General features: G+C 38.5%; 1 protein-coding gene across 2 annotated transcripts in view; it reads left to right on the top strand.

Annotated features, from left to right (window-relative positions):
- PTPRN2 (protein tyrosine phosphatase receptor type N2) overlaps positions 1 to 20493 on the top strand; it is a 634307-nt gene that overhangs the window by 547952 nt on the left and 65862 nt on the right. For both annotated transcript variants that reach the window (XM_059465860.1, XM_059465851.1), the window contains one exon: positions 620 to 814. In XM_059465860.1, coding sequence (XP_059321843.1) covers positions 620 to 814 — 195 coding nt within the window. The remainder of the gene's footprint in view (positions 1 to 619; positions 815 to 20493) is intronic.

Here is a 20493-nt window from a genome sequence, read left to right as displayed (position 1 = left end):
CTTGAATTTTCTTTCTTCGCCAAAGCTGCTTAAACAATACAATGACAGATTTCTGCTTTTATTCTTCATTAATGTCATTCTTCATCCTCTCTGCCCCACATCAGGGAGGAAGTGTTGCGAGTTTGCTATTTTAATGAAGAGAAATGAGGCATCTATCAAGGAGGATTTACATTGGAGAGCACATCAATTCAGCTGCCTTGAGCTTGCTGAGTTTGCATATCCAGGGCCAAGCAGTGCTCTCAATTACTCCCGTGCAACCCCATTAACTTCAGGAGGTTGTGTGGTTCAAAAGTGGCTTTGCAGAATGTGGGGGAGAAAAGAAAAGTTGTATTTGCTGGAGAAGTCAAGCTCCAAAATATGATTTTTGGTTATCTATATGGAGATGTGCATGCAGTCATAATTGCACTTTTGAAAGGTTAGGGCAGTGATCGTGTAGTAATTTCATTGAACGTCCCTTTGTAGCTGTGCTTAACAGAACAGACAGCCACCCAAAAATTACTGCAGTGAGGGGGGAAACACTTCCAGCCCTGGGAACATATTGTAAATCATATGTCTTTAGTAGACTCTGTCCTGTAATTACTCGTAACTGTGGGTTGTTTGCTCCTCTCTCTCTCTCTAGGAGCTATGCCGGCAGCGCATGGCAGTGAAGAGCTCTGACCGCCCCGAGCCCCTGCACTCCTCCCGAATCAACAGCGTCTCCTCCCAGTTCAGTGATGGGCCCATCCCCAGCCCCTCAGCCCGCAGCAGCACCTCATCCTGGTGTGAGGAGCCAGTCCAGTCCAACATGGACATCTCCACCGGTCACATGATCCTGGTAAGGCACTTTCATCTCCGTGGCACCAGAAATTTCGACAGAATTTCAGGCACCTGCTCAGCTTTTGGAAAGAGAGAGCTTTAAATGACAGGGAAGATGCGTTTTCACAGGTGGAAAATATTCCTGAGCTTCACTGATAATCTTAACTTTGTACAATTAAAACAGGCATTTTTATTTCCTTTTTGTTTTTCATTATATTTTTGTTTTTCTTCTCTTGGGAACATTCTTTTAACGTGAACATATGAATTGTTTGCATGCTTGCTTTTAAGAAAAAAAAGCCCTGTGGTGTCCTCTTGTCCTGTTAATTTATGTTTAGCTCAGCTTGGACAACTGAAGAAAGCTGCCAAATTTCTGATCAGCTCACTGCTTTCTCTCATGTCTTTCCAGTGTGTGGAGGTATCTGAGCTGAGAAGGCAACAGAAGATTAGTGATATGGAGCAATTTATTTCTGTCACCTTAGAAAAGGGATCTGAATTTTAAGTCTTGCCTGGATTTTTTTGTTTTGTCCTTGGATGAATTTCTTCCAAGCTGGATTTCTCGTGTTTGAAATGATCCAAATATATTCTATTGATGGAGTCTATGTTGGAAATCTTGGGTTACTTCCAAGCACAGCTTGACACCAGTATCAGTGTAGAAGATGGACACATTAGGAGTTTTTTGTGTGTAAGAGTCAGAGTCCAGTGGTTGGGACTGGTGGAGCTTGTTTCTGTCCTGCTGGGAGAGCTGTAGAGTAATCCTCTACTTTTTGTGCCTTATTTTCATCTTTCTTTAAATATTTACTTTCTCTCTAGAGTGCATTGACATTTTCTGAGTAGAAGTTAGGTTGTGGTGAAGAATTTGACCAAAAGTTGTGTTATTTTGCTTGTATATTTGACTTCTGTTTTTACCTAAAGTAAGCATCCTTTCCAGTTGATAGTTTGCCGTGTTTTTGGAAACTTCTCTCCATCGTGCCATACTTTTAGGTCATAATTTTTTAACTTCTTTCTTTTTCTGGACTTATATTTGAAGGTACTATCTTCTGAGGTATTTTCCAAGTTCTTACAAGACAATCTCACGTAATGGTGGAAGGAATAAAGGCAGGCAAAACCCAAAAACCAAATTTGACCTCAGCCAAGTTGCTGACCTTCTTCAGGCTTGATCCAGTCAGCTATAAAACTGAGCAAAAGCCGGGTAGGATTTTAAACCAGATGCTTCCTCAGAGTTTATGATCCTGGGTAAATACATTGCTGCCATCCCCCTCCAAAAGTAATTAATTAATTATTATGTTAATATCTGGTAGACAAGTGCAGTTTGAAAGGGTTGTTACCATGACAGAAAACAATTTGTTACGGTTTTGACTGTTCCACTATTGCCAAACCATAATTAAACTTCACTTGATTTCCTTTCATAGTTAAGTAAAATACTTGGGGCCTGGGGGTGGGAGGATTGGGAACCCCAAACATTTCCAGTTGCCCAATCTCAAAATAAATACAAATTTTGAGGCAAAAAAGGTTCAAAAAGATCTAGGTAATATATTTGTATGGAAATTAGAGCAAGATTTCCTATGTAGTTGGAAGTATTCATTTAACATTTGCAAACAGTTTCAACTACTTCAAATTGAGCAAAATCATTTTCAGTGATATTATTGGGGAACATAAAAAGTCATCTCAAAATCACGCTTAAAGGAGATAAAGTTGCCTAGGGGTACCACTTATTCTGCGTCTGCAAATTTCTGCAAAATTGCAATAAGGAATTGTCTTCATATGGCAGTAAATAAACTTCAAAAAATAGTCAGATTGGTCAAGATCACTGTTATGGTGTTCAGTGTCCATAATTCAGTCAATCCTGTTTAACCCTGGATGAGCTCATGCATATGTTAACTATCTAACAGCAGATGTTATATCTTACATGGTGAGGGTTCAAAGAAGGGTAAAGAAATGCTGTAGGGTTTTAAGAGTGCAAGCCACACAGAAAGCGTAAAAACAGTTAATTTGTTAAGTCTAACCTGAACAAACAAAAATCAGTGATTCAGGGGAGTCTGCCTATGTGCTGTGACATACAGGATGGGGAAAAATTGTTCTTAATGGACTCAGATGATACAATTAGGGAGAAAATATGTGTCAGCATCAAAATATGCATTTATCTTTGCTATCAGGGCAAGCCTAATAGGAGGGTCAGGCAGGCAGTGGGGTGTTTACTTAAGGAAGCAGTTAAACCATAAATACAAGATTTGCTGAAGGCAAAGCTGGGTTAGGTTTACATGGAAGGATCAGCATCCCTCAGCTACTGCACAGAAGCAGATGATTTGGCTTGATCAGAAATGCTCATGTTTTGTGTCACTGTGGGTCACAATGAAACCAGAGAGCTGACCCAGTTTATGTTCTGCTCAAAATTAAATGCACAGCTCTGTAATGCCTTGTTTACCTGAATTTCTCTCCTTCTGGGGATGCTGTGACTCGTTGGACCTCAGCAACAGAAGCAGCTCAGCAGAGGTGAACTTTTCCTCTCTTTGCCTTGCAGATACCAGTGGAGGAGAGTGAGGAGACAGTTTGCAACTTTTATGCCATTCAATAAAAGACATTTTTCAGTTCTGCTAATTTCCCTCTGCCAAAATCTTCTTCCTTTTAAATTTTTTAGGTATTTTCTTTGAAAAATATCTCAGTGCCCAAAAAAGCCATGACAAATATTAGCAAGGGGCCTAGTAAGAATGGCAAATACCCTTTGCTTTGCAGGGTAAATGCACTTATAAGTCTGCAAATGTGTTTTTGAGCTCCACAATGTGCAGTGAAGGGGTAGTTAGCTGAGCTAAGGCTTCTCAGTCCTTATTGCTAATAGGTGCAAGAATCTCCCTAGAGAAAGTAAAACAATGGATTACTGTATAAAGTGGCAGCAGGAAATAATTTCTTTTGATTCATAAACAGAATAAAACTTTAATGAAAATAGCTTAGAAGTGTGTGACTGCTGAATGATTCCATGTAATCGTATTCAGAGGTAGCATTGGTCAGAAATACTTCTATAAAGCTGTTGAATTTGCTGGAAAATGCTATCAGTCATACCTGCAGTCATATCTAAGTCAGCTCAGCTTAGGGTTTGTTGGAGCTTGGGTTGGCCACAGGTACTGTTTTCTTGGAGTACTTTCCATTTGTTAGCCCATTGTTTATAGTGCTCAAGGTGTGCAGAAAGCAGGAATCTTCCAAGCCCTGTGGCTGTGGGGCAGTCTCCTCACTTAGACTGAAACCAGCCTTCCAAGGGAAAAATCCTGCATTTCTGCCACTTCCCTGTGCAGCCAGGCAGTGCCTCTGCACTGCTGCCAGCAGTGTGAGGTGGTTTGAGCTGTTGGCAGGAGGAAGCAGGGAGGGCTCAGGAGGCCCAGAAGGACAGTGATAACAACATTCAGAGGGTTTTTTTTTTCCTTTTCACTGTCTTTTTCATCACATTTCTAACAGGAGGGTGGTGCATATGGCACATTTTGATTCTGTCTTTCTGAAAAATCCAAGCACTTTGGGAACTGTAATTAGAGGAGCATGTTTAATGCAGTCATGGTTGTGGCACTGACTGGCTGGTTTCAGCATGAGCAACAGCTCAGGATGTGTACCCTCATTTTGGTCACCACTGGTTTTGCAAGAAAGCATCATTCAGAAGGTCACAACCAGGGAAAGAGTAGGAACTTAAATTTCCACCCATTTTATTTTCATGTGTGTGTCTATATTGCGGCTGACAAGAGAAGTTCCAATAAAGGGCAACAATTCCTTTTGTAGTCCAGCAAGAAAACCAGAGGGATTTTAAAAGTAATCAGGAGAGATTTAGTCTCCCTAACTTGGGCTCCTATGTTTTAGGCATTTAATGAAGTGTTGCTGTTGATTTGAGTCCATAAATTCCCCCTAGATGAAGTGAGTAGGTGGTTCTAAAGGTCTCCTGAGAATTAGGAGACCTTGATGTTTGCTGCTTACATGAAGGAGTCTCTCTTGTTTGTGCTGTAGCACAAGCTCAGCACCAAGGTGGGTTGGATACTACACCAGCTTCATGTGTTACCATGCTTTTTTTGGTTAGAACAGTTATAATCTTTTATGAGGTTTTAAATGAAGAAGAGTCCTGCAAGAAGGGAATGTATGCTTTTGGTGATAACATTATGAGCTTGTTATCTGAATACCATATAAGAGACGGTATTTGCAGAAGCAGAAGTGATTTTCTGTGTTTTGCAGGTTTTTTTCCCTTGTAAAGACAGATGTGCAAAATTTGGAGCATTATGCATAAATTAGAATTTCAGAAAGTGTGAATTTGCAAAAGGTCTTTTTCAGTATTTTTTGCAAGCTGAAGTCTTAGGTGTCCTCTCCCAGAGGGTATGAAACTGCTTTATGTATTGAAAGCAATAATAATATGTGATTGTTTGTGATGCTGTACTTTTCAGAAAGAGAAGAAATTTTCATACTTGGGCTGAATGAGGTGATGGGAACAGATGAACTGAGCCTGAAATCTACAGCCTTTTATCTAAGAGATATAAGTCTGCTTAATCCCCTTGTCTTTGGCAATATGCCTGTAAAACCAGGAGGACATTCACCACAGAGGAGTGAAGGATGGCCTCATGTGAGAACTTTCTGTCAAAGTCCTGGGACAGGCTGTGTCCCAGAAGGTGACACAATCTTAGCTGAGGACATGGGGTGGGGGCCTGGTGCTGCTAAAATGGGCAAACCCCAGGTGCTGAATTTTGCATCCACTTAATTTTGATGCTGAATCACTGGCAGGATTGCTGTAGGACTGGGAAGGGTAGCAGGGAGAGAATAGTTTCCAAGATTGAACCTGGGGGTTTTTGATGATATTGGTATGCTGTACTCTCTGAATAGTAGCTTTTTGATGGTTTCTTAGCAATTTCCCCCTCACTCTTATTTTTTGAAGTGAATTCTTTTTTAGATAAGCTCTCTGGGGTAGCAGCTATAGATTCTTTTTAATTGAATATGGAAGAGTGTAGAACTGAGTGACTGAAGACACATTGCAACAAGAAAAGGTATTTGCTAGGTCCTGTACTACATCTTGCTGAAATTCCTTCATTTTATCCCTAAAGCTGCAATAAAATTGGGAACAAAAGGCAACTAAACACTTCTCTAAATGAAGAGAGAAGCTCCAGCATGTAAGGACATACAGCACTGAGCTACAAGCAGGTGTACTTTCCACCTTGACCTTAATCCATATACACACTGAGCATCTCCTGAGTGAAGCAGCATGCAGTGCACTGCCTGGGGACACAGATGCTGCAGAGGTGATTAATGCTGGCAGGGACAAAGGTGAGGAGTGCAGGTATGGAAAACAAGGTCTTTGTCACAATCATTTGTTTGGTTATTAAATGGATTCTAATATTTTTTTCTTTTTCCCACTGACTCCTTCTGCCAGCATTAATACCTCTTCATGCATCTCAAGAATATAAATACCCTGTTTAAAAAAAGCTTGCCACTGAGAAAATGCAGAAAAAAATCCTCCCTCACATGGGAAGGGAAAAAAGTCAGTGGCAAAGTTAAGCTAAAAGCATAAACTCCTTACACATGTGCTAAGTGGATCTAAATCCCAACTTATCTTTCAGCTGTGCCAGTATAAATAGCTGTAGAAGTCTCACAAAATGAAGTCCCAAGAAAGCTTTGGCCCTAAAGGCCATTTCATCATGAACAGTTGGACAGGAGGAGTCACAAGGGAAAGGGTTGTTATAAATTATGTTACTCTGTGACAGGATAGCCAATATCCCAAAAAGACATAAACACTGTGGATGGGAAAATCTTTACCCATCTCTCCCTGAGTTGACATGCTTTTAGGGACAAGCAGAGCTGGCTGCCTCCTGAAAGATCTTCTACTGATGTAGGGCTTATTCCTTCATTTTACATCTTTTTTTCCCTCCCTAAATGTTTAAGTTGTTTTGAAACATTTGCCTGTGTTTGTCTAAAGCTGGGACTTGAGATACAAGAGCAGAGAAAAGCTGCAAAGAAAAGTGAAAAAAATCTCGTGGCATATGGAAACAGCTCTACTAATAGAGCCATAAATCTAATAAATGGATGTATGTACCACATAGATTATATCAATAAAACTCAGAAAAAATATTCATGAACACGTTACCCTTTGATTCTTCCATTTTATTTGTTTCATAATAAGTTGCTCCCCATTTTCTGTATTAATTTTGTTATATGGGCCTTATGAAATAATGACAATTGCAGAGTCAGTATTAAATTGAGAAAAACATTCCTCTTGAACATGATATGAAATTGATTTCAAAACATTTTTTCCTTAAATTCTTCCATGCCAGTTGTTTTCCCCTAATGTATTCATTATTAGAAATAACTCACCAAATTTCTGTGACTACATCTTACTCTGTCATTTGACTGTAAAGTGTTTATTCCAGCTTTGTTTAAGCTGCTTTGGTTGAACACTTTTATCCAACTTACATCATTCCCTAGGGCTTTTAGTAGAAAGATGAAGAAAACATTTCTCTTAATATTCTAGATTACTGATTTTAAAAGTGTTACATTGGGAGAAATATGTGACACAAAACTAGGTTATGCAACTGTGTGCACCAAGGAAAAAGTAAGGATCATTTTCTTGGCTGAAACAAATCTTGGTGGCTATCTGGACTTTTTTCTGTTTCACCCAGCTTTCTTGCATTTCCAGAGGACATCCAGGTAATGTCAAGGCAAGACAAGTATCAGCTGTAGCAAGTAGCAATAGATGGGGATTTAATGAAAATTATCTGAGTTTTGATAGATCAGGTTGAAGACAAGGAATGTTACTGGACACTCAGCTGCTTCTGAGAGTCTCATGAACTGTGGGGTCTCCTGGAGATGAATATTTATCTGGGACATCTTGTCTTTTGGCTTCAAATGCATCCTCAGAGATGAAGTGCTCTTGCTGTATTTTTCCTATTGGGCACACTCACATCATGCATTAAATCCTTGATAGCTCATTGTAGCAGATACAGCAGTTAATAATATTTTGGATTTAGCAGGTGGAAATGCCTGTTTAGAAGGATACTAGAAAGAGGGCAATTCAGAAAGACTTCTCAGACAGGAGACCCAAGATGATAATATATGTTACAGAGTATATCTGAGCTGGTGGCAGAGTTCAGATATGAGCAGGTGGTGAGTTTTGACTCACTGTGAGGTAAAGAAATTACTCACATGGGTTGCTAGACATGGCACACTGCTAAGATCAAATGACATGTGGTAAATGGGACTCCAGCTTCAGAGCTCCTCAAAATGTGTAAGAGTTCAGGGTGAAAGTGGGACTTGCTTCATAACTTCCAAAGAGACATAATATTGGCACTGTGTTTTTGCACTGCTGTGCCAGTTGCAGTTTAGGATGCCCAGAACTCCCATTGAAATTTCGGAGAGCTCTTTCTCTTTGTGTGGGCCATGCCAGCAAAAGTTATTGAACATGGCCTCGTTATTTGTTATGAAGACAATTCAGTCCCTCCACTGACTCAACAAAGTTCTTCAGGGCAAGATTAAAAAAACTTGTACTTTGCTTTCTGCAACTCCTTCTGGGATTAGACCATAATTTGGCAGTGTTTTCTGAGTAAGGTAACAGAATTTGGGTGGTATTTGGAAAATTTGATGGGTAGGACACAGACAAAATGCTCCTGTGATGATCAAATTTTGCATATGCACCCACGACGCAGCTGTGGAAACATTTTAAAATAAGGAGATAAACATTAAAATAATCTGTGAAATTTGCTTGGAAGTGGATGACATAGTATTTGCTGTTCAATAAAAGAGGACTGGTTTACTTTGTGATCAAAACCAGGTAAAGTATTCCACCCTCAAATATTACATCCTTACCCCTCCGGTATGTCTTTATAAAAGAATAATTTCACTGAGTTTGTCTCCTTTATGTAACTGTCCTTTTGTTTCAGACCAGAGTAATATCTTACTTTTTTTTTTTTTTTTTTTTTTAGTTGGCAGCTCTCCCTCAATGCTGTCATGTCTCCCTTATCCTCTTCTCCTAAACTCATGAGCTAATGCTGCTTTAGGTTGCCAAGCTGGCCAAGAAAACCCTATTCATAGCAAGGGAGAATTATGAGCTGCCTCTTGTTGCTGGCTGTATGTTGGACCTTTGCATTGAACTAAGAATAGGAGGGAGGGGTGATAAACTGCTCACAAGCATCACCTCCTCCAAACACAACCTGCCATTGCTCTAGGAATTATTCTCTGGCCTTTTTCTTCCTGGAATCATTATGAGGGTTGATGTCCAGGTCCTCAAATGTTTTTGTCCTCTGTCTGCTCAGTAGTAAATCCATCGAGGTTTGTTAAAGATGGTGGGTTTCTGGATTTGACCCATCTTTAAAAAAATATTTCTCTGATTATGTATCACAACTGTGTTATTTTTAAGATGATTTATGTGAAGGTTTGCCACCATCTGACTGGGCTGTTGGGAGCAACTAAAATATTCCCATGAACATACAAAAACTCCACTGCACATAGCAACTAAGCTCTAGTAGCTGTCAGACTGCAGTGAATTGAAGCACATTTCTGTACATGTTTTATTAAATATATGCACATGCAGCACATTTCTTTAAGGAAAATAAAAGATGACAATGTCTCCTTTTTGGATGCATTATATTTGTACTTCAGCATTGAAGAGAGTCTGGTAATTATAAAGCTGTTTAAGCAATTTTATTTTAAAATTATAAAGGTAATGAACTTGAGAAAACAAATGCAGTCAGTTATTTACTACTGACTACTTCTTTCATTCTTTCTGTATTTAATTTAAGTGGACTTTAGCTGGTTGCAAATAAGAATACTAAAGGACTAGCAATGCACACCATGATTTGTGTTCTTGCTGTCATGCAAATTCACAGAAAGAAGGAAACATATTAAAGAAATTTGATAAGACCAGGTGGTCTGAGTGAATAATTTCCCTTTCATTAACATATTCCCCTTATTAACTCTGTAATTAATTGTACATAGCTAAGGAAAGCTATGGAAATTGCATTTTGAGATGTATCAAAGCTGACTTTATGCTTCAGACTTCCATGCAATTTACTATTAATGAAGCAAGAGATGGAGGCCCCAAATCTATAATTATTACTTACTATTTGAATGACAAGCAAAGAATTTTATCAGCACAGTTTCAAATGAAAGGGGATTAGCAGCTAATGTTGAAATTGTTAATCTTTCTTATTAAAATAATTTTGACGAGAGTGTTTAGCCTGAAAGAGGTTTCTGGAACATCATTTACCATTAAAACAGCTATTTTCTGAGGCTCAGTATGAATTTGTCTAAGTTTGACAGCAGGGTGCAAATATTTTTTAAATGAATGAATATTTTATGGGAGCTAAGGCTGTTCATGTGTGAGCTGATGCCGAGCTGCTTGCTGTGTGCATATTCCTAGAATGTGTAGCAGGATGGTAGCTCAATATCCATCTCAGCAAAGTGAAGATGTCTGCTGAGATAACAAGGGGAGAAAAGCTACAGCAGGAAAATCTGAGAGCTGAAATTGCACCCACGGCTGTGTCTGCAGACGAGTGATTAGCGGGTGGGAGCCCAGGCAGAATCAGGCCCTAGATCTTGGTGTTATATTTATGACACAGTGTTACTTCATGTTTATTTAGGCCTTCTTGTGCCTTTAAATACTGGTATATTTTTAGGGTTTGTATATTGGTTCTAGTATCATGTGCCTTGAGATGACTCTTCAGTGGTGGGTGCTTCATACCCACATGTGTGCTTGTATACAAATACCATGAACTGCAATAGTATCCTCTATAGTTATAGATAAATATTTGGGAGCAGACATACAATATATACAACTGTTTTGTGTTAATGGAAAATTTTTTAGCATTTTAAATTTTAAAACTTTTCCTTGCAATATTTGCAATTTTTGTCTCTTACAGCAGTGAATAAGTGAAGCTGACAAGGCTGTTTGTGCTCCTTGGGATGAGGAAATTGTGAATATATAGTGACATAAATGGTGAAAAGCACAGCAGTGATAATTTATAAAATTTAATTTGCAGTGATCTCAGCCACATCAGTACTGGAGGAGATGTGTGTTAAAGAACCCTTTTAATCTGCCTGTGTCACATTACAGAGAAAAGCTAATGGAAAAGATGTCACATGTCTTTGCCAGTGACAAATTTTACCAGCAGAATTGATCGAGATCATTTAAATGCTTTAAGACATTATTTGCATGAGTAGATGGACTGTGTGTAGAAGTACCATCAACACAACAAACCCTCATGTACCTGCTCTACCATGAGATTACTCCAAGCTTTACCTCTGTGTAGAGCACGTGAAACTTCACTGGGCTCACCCCAAAAACTGCAGGTTGCAGAACTATTCTTTTATCTGTAGGCCTACAAGATTCCTTGGAGCAGTCTTGCAGAGGGAGTACTGTTGCAGCAGGACATGTCCTAAAGTGGTCATTCCTGTCATTCATCAGACAATTCCAAAGGAGCTTTAGCTTGAACGTAGCAGTTGGTAAACAGCATGCAGTGATGATAGCCAGAGAAGTACTTTCATATAAAATCATGTTTTGTATGTGTTATGTGTTAGGCCAAAGGCATCAAGGGTGCTTCTTAACCTGTGAGAATCATAACAAACTGTGTTGACTTTGGCATTAAGAGACAGCCACAGTGTGGTAGGCTGTGGTGTACTTAAAAGATGGAATTTTTCAAGAATGAAGCTAATGAAGAATCCAAACCCAAAGCTTTTCTAAATGCAGGAGCATTTCTGATGCAGCAGTTTATCTACTGCTTTGTCTGCTGCTGGGGAAGGCACCAGGAAGGGTTGGGTTTATTAACCACAGCAAGCTAAGATGCCCAAGGCAGTGCTGGCTCACAGGCAGGGGGGTGTCCTGCTGCTTCTCAGGTGTGTGTGTGTGTGTGTGTGTGTGTGTGTAATGCCTGCCTGAGAAAAGTGCTTTCTTCATTTTTCATTGCCTCCTTTCACCTTTTGGTGTCTTGGTTTGCATTGGACCATTTTGATTGAAAACATCATGGTAGTGTCTAGTTGCTGTAGTAAATGTACTAATGGTGCCTAATACAGTACTTCTTCTGGAAGTCCATAAATGGCTTTTGTTTCATTTGAAGTTCAAGAACCAAGAAGTTCAAATATCAAGAATACTCTGTGGTATCTGAGGGTATCCACCAGCATTTGACTTAGCATATGTGTGTCCTCATAACTGAATTTTGAAAAACATTGTCCTTCAGGTAGGATTCTGGGGCCTGATAAAAGAAATGTTGATTAAAGCCACCAGGATCCTTTCAACTCACTTTAATAACCGAAATAATAATAAGCCAATGATTATATACTACTTCAGATCAGTAGATTCAAAGCTCTTTTTAAAGGTTGCTATCATTATCCTGTCATTTTTTTGTCAGGAAGCTCAGGCACTGACAGGGAAGCATGTTGACCAAGACAAACCTTAAGGTTGGAAACAGAGCCAGGAGTAGACCCCCATTCCCTGGTGTCCCTGTGCTGAGCTGTCACAATTCATCCTATTGGCTTTAACAGAAAAAGGATTGTGTTAAAGGACAATATTTTTGCCCTTTTTTTTCCACTCATTACACTTTTTTAAGACATGAGAGTATAAAGGAATTCTGGACTTGTGTTTGTCAGATTTCATTCTGCCAAGTTTAGTTTTCACCTTATTATCTAAGAGCAAAATATCCCATATTTGGAGAGCTGACTAAAAGATATTAAATACAGATTGAAAAAGCTTGCGAAAACCAGAGGATGTGCAGTCTATAGTAAATAACAGTATGATGGAAAAGGATGCCTTACACACTTTTGGAGTCTCTTCTGAATTGATTGCAGTTTTCTTCAAACCCAATCTGCTAAATCTTAAGCAATCATGCACATGCACCACATTTTAGGTTCTTTTCCTTTCTGTTTTAGAGTCAGCTGTACTTTTACTGTCTACTCAAAAATACTGCTGTCACTCCCTCAATGTATTCTCCTTGTTCAGCAGTTGAAGGGAAAGGTTCCAAGGAAAAGAAACAGCATGCAAAGAAATGTTGGGACCTATCGTTATGACCAAAATTTGCTTCTTCCCATAGCATTTAGCCGTGTTCTGGTTTTTGTTTTTCTGACTTTCTTCCTTTGCAGTATAGGGTCTTCTTTCATCATTTCACTTCTTTATTGACCTCTAGAGTATGTTCTTGGCTTCTTCTGTCCTCTTTCACATTGTTTTTCCTTTGTTCTTATTTTGCCCTCTGTCACTTCAAATGTTTTCATCTGTGGATTAGACCACTGTTCCTCAAACTTCTTTAAAGTGTTATTCTTTACTGGCTTCCATGGAAACCAAAGAGTCCCAGGAGTAGGCAGGATGTCTTCAGCTTATGCACTTCTAAAGCTTTTCTACCATCACTTCACAATCCCTTTTGAATGCTTTCATGAGAAAAATATTTGAGAATCACTAAGCTAGGCCAGCGTCAGTTGGAAATCCCATGGTGCATAGATAAAAGGTTACCTGAAAAATGGGACACTTCCTCCAGATTTGGGAGCTGGGCAGATGCCAGCTGCATCTTGCTCACAGCCAGCATTGCTTATTCTCCTACTGCATGTTGTTTCAACATGGCTGTGAGTGTGACATGGAAGGTGTAGGACAGAAGTGTCTTCTCCCACAGTCATCTCTTTTAAGGCCTGAAAGGACTTCTGTGAAAAAAGAGTTTCTTCATTTCCTACTGTTATCGAATAATTTACGTTGGAAGAGACCTCCAGTATCAAGTCCAACCATTTAAAAATCAGTTTTTCATTCCATCTGCTTTCTGAGCTGTCTTCTATAGTCAAGCTTGTTGTTTCTACTATTGCACTGGGTTTGCTCTGCATCCATGGGACTGGCAGCTCACTAATTGTGTTGCTTCTCTATGTGCAAACATGGAATTTCTACGGTTCCAAAATGATCCTTAGTGCAAGGATGTGATCATTGAAGATGTTTATGGAGTTTGAAGTGTCTGGTCTCTGTTACAGGAGATTTCTAATGAAAAGGCTGATTATCCAGTCTGTTCCTTTCCTGCTTTTTCTCCCAGGTAACCTGATGGTCACTTGTGCTTATGTGCACAGTCTGCCTCTAGGCTGTGGGTGTAGCATGAATTGCAAGACTTCTTGGATTTCATATTGCATGTTCTCAATTTTCTACAACTTCTGTGTGTGTTTAGGTACAAATTCTATTACTTCAGTATCTTACCTTGACCCACCACCCAAAAAAAGCCCCAGAAGAGCAGATGGGCTTTCCTTTATGAGTTATTATTTTTTCCTGGAGAAGCCCTTTTTGACTTTTATTCACACTTTTAAGAGTAGCAGTAAGTAAGTACTTATCCCTTTGCTTTAGCAGGGGTATTATATCTGTAAAAGAAATATTTTCCTGTCTGTCCTCAAGATGGCCAGTGTTTAACATAGTGATATTTTTCCAGACTATCTATAAATCACATCATGTTCTGTATCACTTGGATATACTTGGTCATGGTTGCCTGGGTTTTACTGGTCTCATTATCTCTGTAGAACTTGACCACGCTTGAAGAGAGGATTATTTTTAAACATGATGTTTTCAGAATTCTTTATTTATCTCTTGGTAATTTTTATATATATAGTAAAGGAAGATGACTATACAAGTGCTCTGAAAAGAAACACAGACCGTAATTCATTAAAATTTAAATTTGGAAATACAGTATCCAACAGGGAACCCAAATTTAGATGCTTAATTGAGTTAGCAGAGCTGTGAGACGAAGCCAGGGAATTTGGTTTTGTGTTTTCAGCCAGGTAATTAGTGTGCAGTAATATATTTTTAAAGTTTTCATTTCAGACACACAACAGACATATAAATGAATCACAAATATGTCTTGGATTGTGGTATGGTGTTAAAATATTAGTAAAAAATGAAGTGAGAAGGGATCATTAGAAAAATTTATTTAATGTGTAAGAAGAAAATAGCAGTTTTCTGTGAGAATGGTGTTGGGTGTCAATATTTATCACAAAGAGTCAAAGGACTTGATTTGTATATTTTTTGTTTAGTTTTCCAGCTAGTTTTTACATGCTTGTGCTTTTACATTTTAACAAAGCTACCAGAAATGCTTCCCAAAATGTCTCAGTTGATGAATTCAGCTGACACTCTTCTTGGTGCCAGTTCCTGTACTGCAGAGCTGTCTTTAATGGGGAGGTTTGGACTGAGTTTTTTCTTGTTTTGGATTTATTTTTGGTTTTACAAAATGTCACAACATATCCCATGCTGTGAAATAGCAGTAATTGGCTAAGAGGTTTAGACCTTAATTTTTTAAAGTAATATTATTCCTTTTTGTGAAGGCTATTTATTATTTAAGATTTTTGTAGTGAAATCTACTATAAGAAGTACAGAAATTTTAGAAACTGCTCTTGGATAATTCATCTTCTACATATATATTATTTACCTTGGCATGTTTTTGCATTAACAGCATTCAGCATGTGAATAAATTTATCTACTCACCAGACACTTAAACCATGTACTTCTAAACAAAATCCCCAACCTAAAATCTGTATTAATTCCATCAGAGTCAGAACATTTTGGTGTACTTGTAATTACAAAAATATTCTCAGATATGGATTCATTAAGGTGCCCTGACTTTCAGCCATGTCTATAAACATGGTCATGGGGTTAAAAAACAGCTGTCAAGAATATTCCTGCAAAAATTAGTGTTTCAGGAGCATATTCTGTGACCCTGGGAAATTCATTTCAATGTTTGAGCCCTTCCATTTCCCATCTGTGAAGCAGCAGTGATACTTGCCTTCCCTGCAGGAGTAATGTGAGCACTTTCAGACAGTTGGACAAGAAGGAGCTATAGAAATACAGGGATTGTAAGGGAGCAAATTATATTCCTTTTATGGCAATCATCTTCCCTTTTTTGTGGAGGGTTATTTAAAGCAAAGTAATTGCAGAGGTGAAAATTCAGAGGCATAATTTAGATTTCAAAAAGGGGGTAAGGAGGAGGAGATGAAGGTGGTTGTATTTTAAGACCTAGAAGACACCATTAAGTAGCTGATATTCCTTAAGAAGGGATTCCTTGTGGAGTGAATTTCTTTATCTTTTGCTATATTTAGAGAGCCAGGTAGAGTAAATATTTCATAATTAAGCATTCAATTTTTTAAATGTTTAACTTCATAGCTGCATTTCTTTTTAAAAGTATACCTGCCTCCACCATTCCAGCTGAAGCAATTCTTAGCAGCACTTGTATTTGCCAAGATCTCCTCCAGAGATGACAACCTGTGTCAGTCCAGGCCAGGTTATATCCATCCATTTCACTGGGATTTCATTGAACACCTTTGGCAGCTGGGAGCTGTAAGAAAAGGGATTAGCAAGTGTTTGTGTGACACACACTGATCCCAGCACCTGCTGATTGGATTGAAGTAATCCTTTTACAAGTTACAAAACTCTATTATCAGAGCATTAGGAGAAGGAGAGATGGTGATGTACACTGCATCAAGGGTATATTAATTTAGGCAAACAGAACATAGGTTGCCATCTAACATGCTTGTGAATTACAGCCTTTCTTGCCATAGTTGGACACTGGTCCAGTCTGGTAGAAAATGCCTTGCACTGCTTGTGCAGATGTGATACTTCTCTAGCAAACCAGGGACAAAAATTTAACATTATTTAAGATGGCATGCTGAAAATACAGCTGCTCTCTGTGTGCATGCTTAGGTGTCTACAATGTGCTTTACATCTAAAAATATGAAACTGAAAATATGGAATGTCATTTTTATTGTTGGCTGGTATCACCATGGAAGTTAAATTATTTCTGAATAATACAACCTATTTGAAGCAATCTAGGGATATTATTCTCAACCACACTGAATAGTTGCTTTGTCAGTGAATTGCCTCACTCTGGCTTTTTTTTTAAGTTTTCCTTCATCACCTACCACATTATGTATGATATTAGTAGTGTTTCATGCCAAATTACAAGGAGAGCTCCATAGTATTTTTCAGTACCTAACTGAAAAGCTTCAAAACTATTTTTTTCACTGATGCAATCATGTCCTGAGAAATACAAGAACTATTAGATCAAAATACATCATGGTAGTAATATGGCTGCAAATGGAGGAGGAAAAATAATTTCTCAGTGTCTTTTGCAAGAGAAAATACAAATTCCCAAGTTTTTATTTCCCATATTTTTTCATTTGTGGTTACTGTGAGCAGGAGATCTGAGATAGCACAGGACAAGTTAGAAGAGAGAAAGGAGCTTTTAGCCTGAAATGACTGACTAATCAGGTGATGAAATCCTGGTTCCAGTGAAGTAGGGATGCAGAACACTCCCCAGGACTGAGAGTATGTGAGACTTTATAGCCAGATGGTAATTTACTGAGATTTCTTCCAGATACAAGTTCTGTAAGATACTGACAATGAGCTGCCACAACAGAACTTTTCATGTTATATGTCTGTATAAGCCAAATATAACTACCCCTATAAAGTCACACTTCTTTGCAGTTAATATTGAGAACTTGATGTTTAAGATTAAAGCTGGTGTTACTAACATTTATAAATTGAAGCTTCAGAGATGGAGCTGGTCTTGGTACCAGTTACAGGCTCTGCATTATTGGGGGTTGGTTGGATTAGAGCACCAGAAACAACTGTGGGACTTCCATGGAACAGCTAACTATTGGCAAAAAATTATTTTCTTAACATACTAGTTGATGCAAAGACTGAAATTGATTGAGATAGTGCATCCTCTATTTATTTAAGGTTTGCTTTGCTAGGAAGAAAAGTAGGAGAGCATGGGCAAAGTTTGGCTCTGCTCCCACGTTTCAGCACCACTGGAAGTTTCTTCATGGAAACGTGGGGTGAGATCCCAGCCTTTTGTCTGTGCACCAGGGCAGCTCAGGGAGAAAGACTGATCTTCTGCATCAAGAAGATGCAGAAGACCCCAGAGTAACTTCAGTGTTACGCTGAAACTGGTGGGAAGTGAGAAATGCTTAAAAAGTGTAGAAAAAACATTGTGGTGCTCTGCAGGATCTGAATATGGCTCAGAGTTGTAATAGTGACTCTGATCTCAGGGAGTTTTATTTGATCAGCTCTGGGCAAGTTTGTGTGTGCCAAAATAGAAGAATAAATTAATAATTTTGTAAAAGAAGAATGGGGAGCAGGAACAGAGAATAGAAATGAACTTTTCTGTTGCTATTCCCTGAGTCTAGACTCCAGCCATAGAAAATAATGGAGCACATATTAAAAAAGGAGTTGCTGATTATCTAGAGAGAGATTTTTCAAGGGCATAAAAGGAAAATAAATGTAAGGGTGTCATTTAAGAGGATGGGGAAGGCTGGAGTCTTTCCTTTGTGTGTTTGCTAATCTCCTTCACCCTTTCCATTGGATAGTTGAACAATGAGTAAGAATATGCATAATTTTCTAAAGAGCAATTCTTGCCTGGACAAATCTGATTGCTTTTTATTTAAGTAAAACTACAAAACCCAGTAGTTGAAGTGAAAACGATGGATGCTATACTACAAATTTTAATAAAGTCGTGACACTGTCTCATGAATAGTTAATTGAAAAATTAATGCCAGTTTTTTAGAGGACAATTATGTGGATTGAAATGAGGCAAAAGGTTGATATACAAAAAGTAATGATTGAAAGCTATGTCTAGGAGTGTCTGGCAGAGCACAGGAATTGCTCTTAGATCCAGTTATATTTAACTTTTTAAATAATGATGTGGAAATGAGTGGAAGTGACAATGACTTTCATCACAGTCTAAAGTTCTGCACAGATGTGATGACAGAGGAGTAATTCAAAAGTTTGAAAGTTTTAAACCTGAAAACACATACAACAAAGAAATTATCTTTGAAGAAGAGTCACAAGAAGACATATCTATAATTTGAATAGATCCATTAATTCATGATCTGTGAAGACACTGGAATATATACAAGCAGAAATTGTGGAGAACAGGAATATTCTGAGCAAACAGACTAAAGTTGAAATACATGTCTTGCTGAAAATGAGTAGCGAATTAAGTTTGAAATAGAAAAGCAATGTTGTTGACATCCCTATTAAAAAATCTCAAATGAGAACTAGTGTTCCTTATTAAAAATATTTGTGTATTTTCAGGTATACAATGTATAGTTCAGAACAGTCAGAGTCCCAAGAAATAGTAATGAACTGTGCTTTGGGCTTCTGCTTTAGATACAGAACAGCCAAATGTTAGAAAAATCCTAGTGAAGTACAAGAAATGACATTATTTGAAGACCTGGAAGCAAGTAATCAGATAGGCTGCTTCTGTCTCTGAATTCTATAGCACTGTGAGTAATATGAGTGGGAACAGAGAAATTTACTGTGAAGCCACTAATGATAAGGTATTAAGCCAGAAAATGGAAGGACAAAACCATATGTGTTGTTAAAAGCAAATTGGATTTATGCAGAAAAGTATTCCTCTTACATGTAGTCAATGCAATGTGTACTAAAGAACACAAAGAAGTTCAAGCAGAGCAACAAGAATTCTGGGGCATCCTGGGCCAGAGTGATACAACCCATGAGTTGGCAGGGAACAAAGACAAAAAACCACATTATTTAAACTAACTGACAAGAATACAAAACAAATGTTTTCAAGTATAGTCTTTTTCTGCACAATTTGCTATATAATAGCTAAGACAAATTCCTCTAGAATTTCCTCTCCTCCTTCTGAGGAAGCCTGGGAAGCTCAACAGCACTGCCTGGCCCTCTGCATCTCTGGAAAAAGCAGCAGCAGTTTGAAAGCAGTGGTTCCCACACTGTTGGGTGAACAGTGTGGGTTTGAGCAGTCACCATTCACAAGGATTAAGATAATTTCACATCCACATCTTCAGCTGACATTTGAAATTCGATTAGACCTGTCAAGGTCTGTCAATTTGAGAGCTGCTCATGTTTTCACTGAAAGATGCATCCTCAGTCATGGGAAGGGTTTCTACTCAAGTACTGTATTGGAAGTATGTTGTCAGAAATAATTGTGGCAATTGAATGTCAGCTAATAAAATAGGAATTTTTAAAACAAATATCTTCACAGATGCAAACCATACTATCTCTGAAGAAAGTACTGTGTCTCTTCAACCAAGTAAAAAGTGATAGGAGAAGAGGAAGTGGCCTCAAGTTGTGCCAGAGGAGGTTTAGATTGGATATTAAGGAAAATTTCCTCACCAAAAGGCCTGGCAAGCACTGGAACAGGCTACCTATGGCAGTGGTAGGGTCACCACTATCTCTAGAGGTATTTAAAAGACATATAGATGTGGTCCTGATGAACATGGCTTAGTGGTGGACTTGGCAGTTGGACTTGATGATCTGAGAGACTTTTCCAACCTAAGTGATTCTATGATTTAAAGATTGACCAGTCAATTCAAATTTATTTGTTTTATTTTTAACCTTATTTAGTCACAGGGCATGTGTTGGACACCGTTCTTGATAAAAGAGTAGAGAAAAAAATAAGGAAAACCAAAGTAGTTTGACACCCTATTACAACATCAGCTGAGCACACAGGAAGCTCTAACAAAGCCATGTTCTACCAAAGCCAAACCAGCTCACTGTGCTCTGTCTTTGTGCCTGTGTTCAGGCACATAAAATCTGTCTTAATATGTGCCACTGGCAGTGTCTCTTCAGCCCATTCATTGTCCCTGGGACAGCTTTTCATCCTCTTGCTGAAAGCTCCCCTTTTGCCTTACAACTGGCAGGTCTCACACAGTAATAATGGATTTTATAATACATCCACTCTGTCCTCATTACATCAGCACATCCTCCTCATCCCCACA

Source organism: Ammospiza nelsoni, chromosome 1 (assembly GCF_027579445.1).
Source record: "Ammospiza nelsoni isolate bAmmNel1 chromosome 1, bAmmNel1.pri, whole genome shotgun sequence".
NCBI classification, from domain to species: domain Eukaryota; kingdom Metazoa; phylum Chordata; class Aves; order Passeriformes; family Passerellidae; genus Ammospiza; species Ammospiza nelsoni.
Note: the sequence above shows the minus strand (reverse complement) of the source record. Positions and strands in the feature narration are given on the sequence as shown.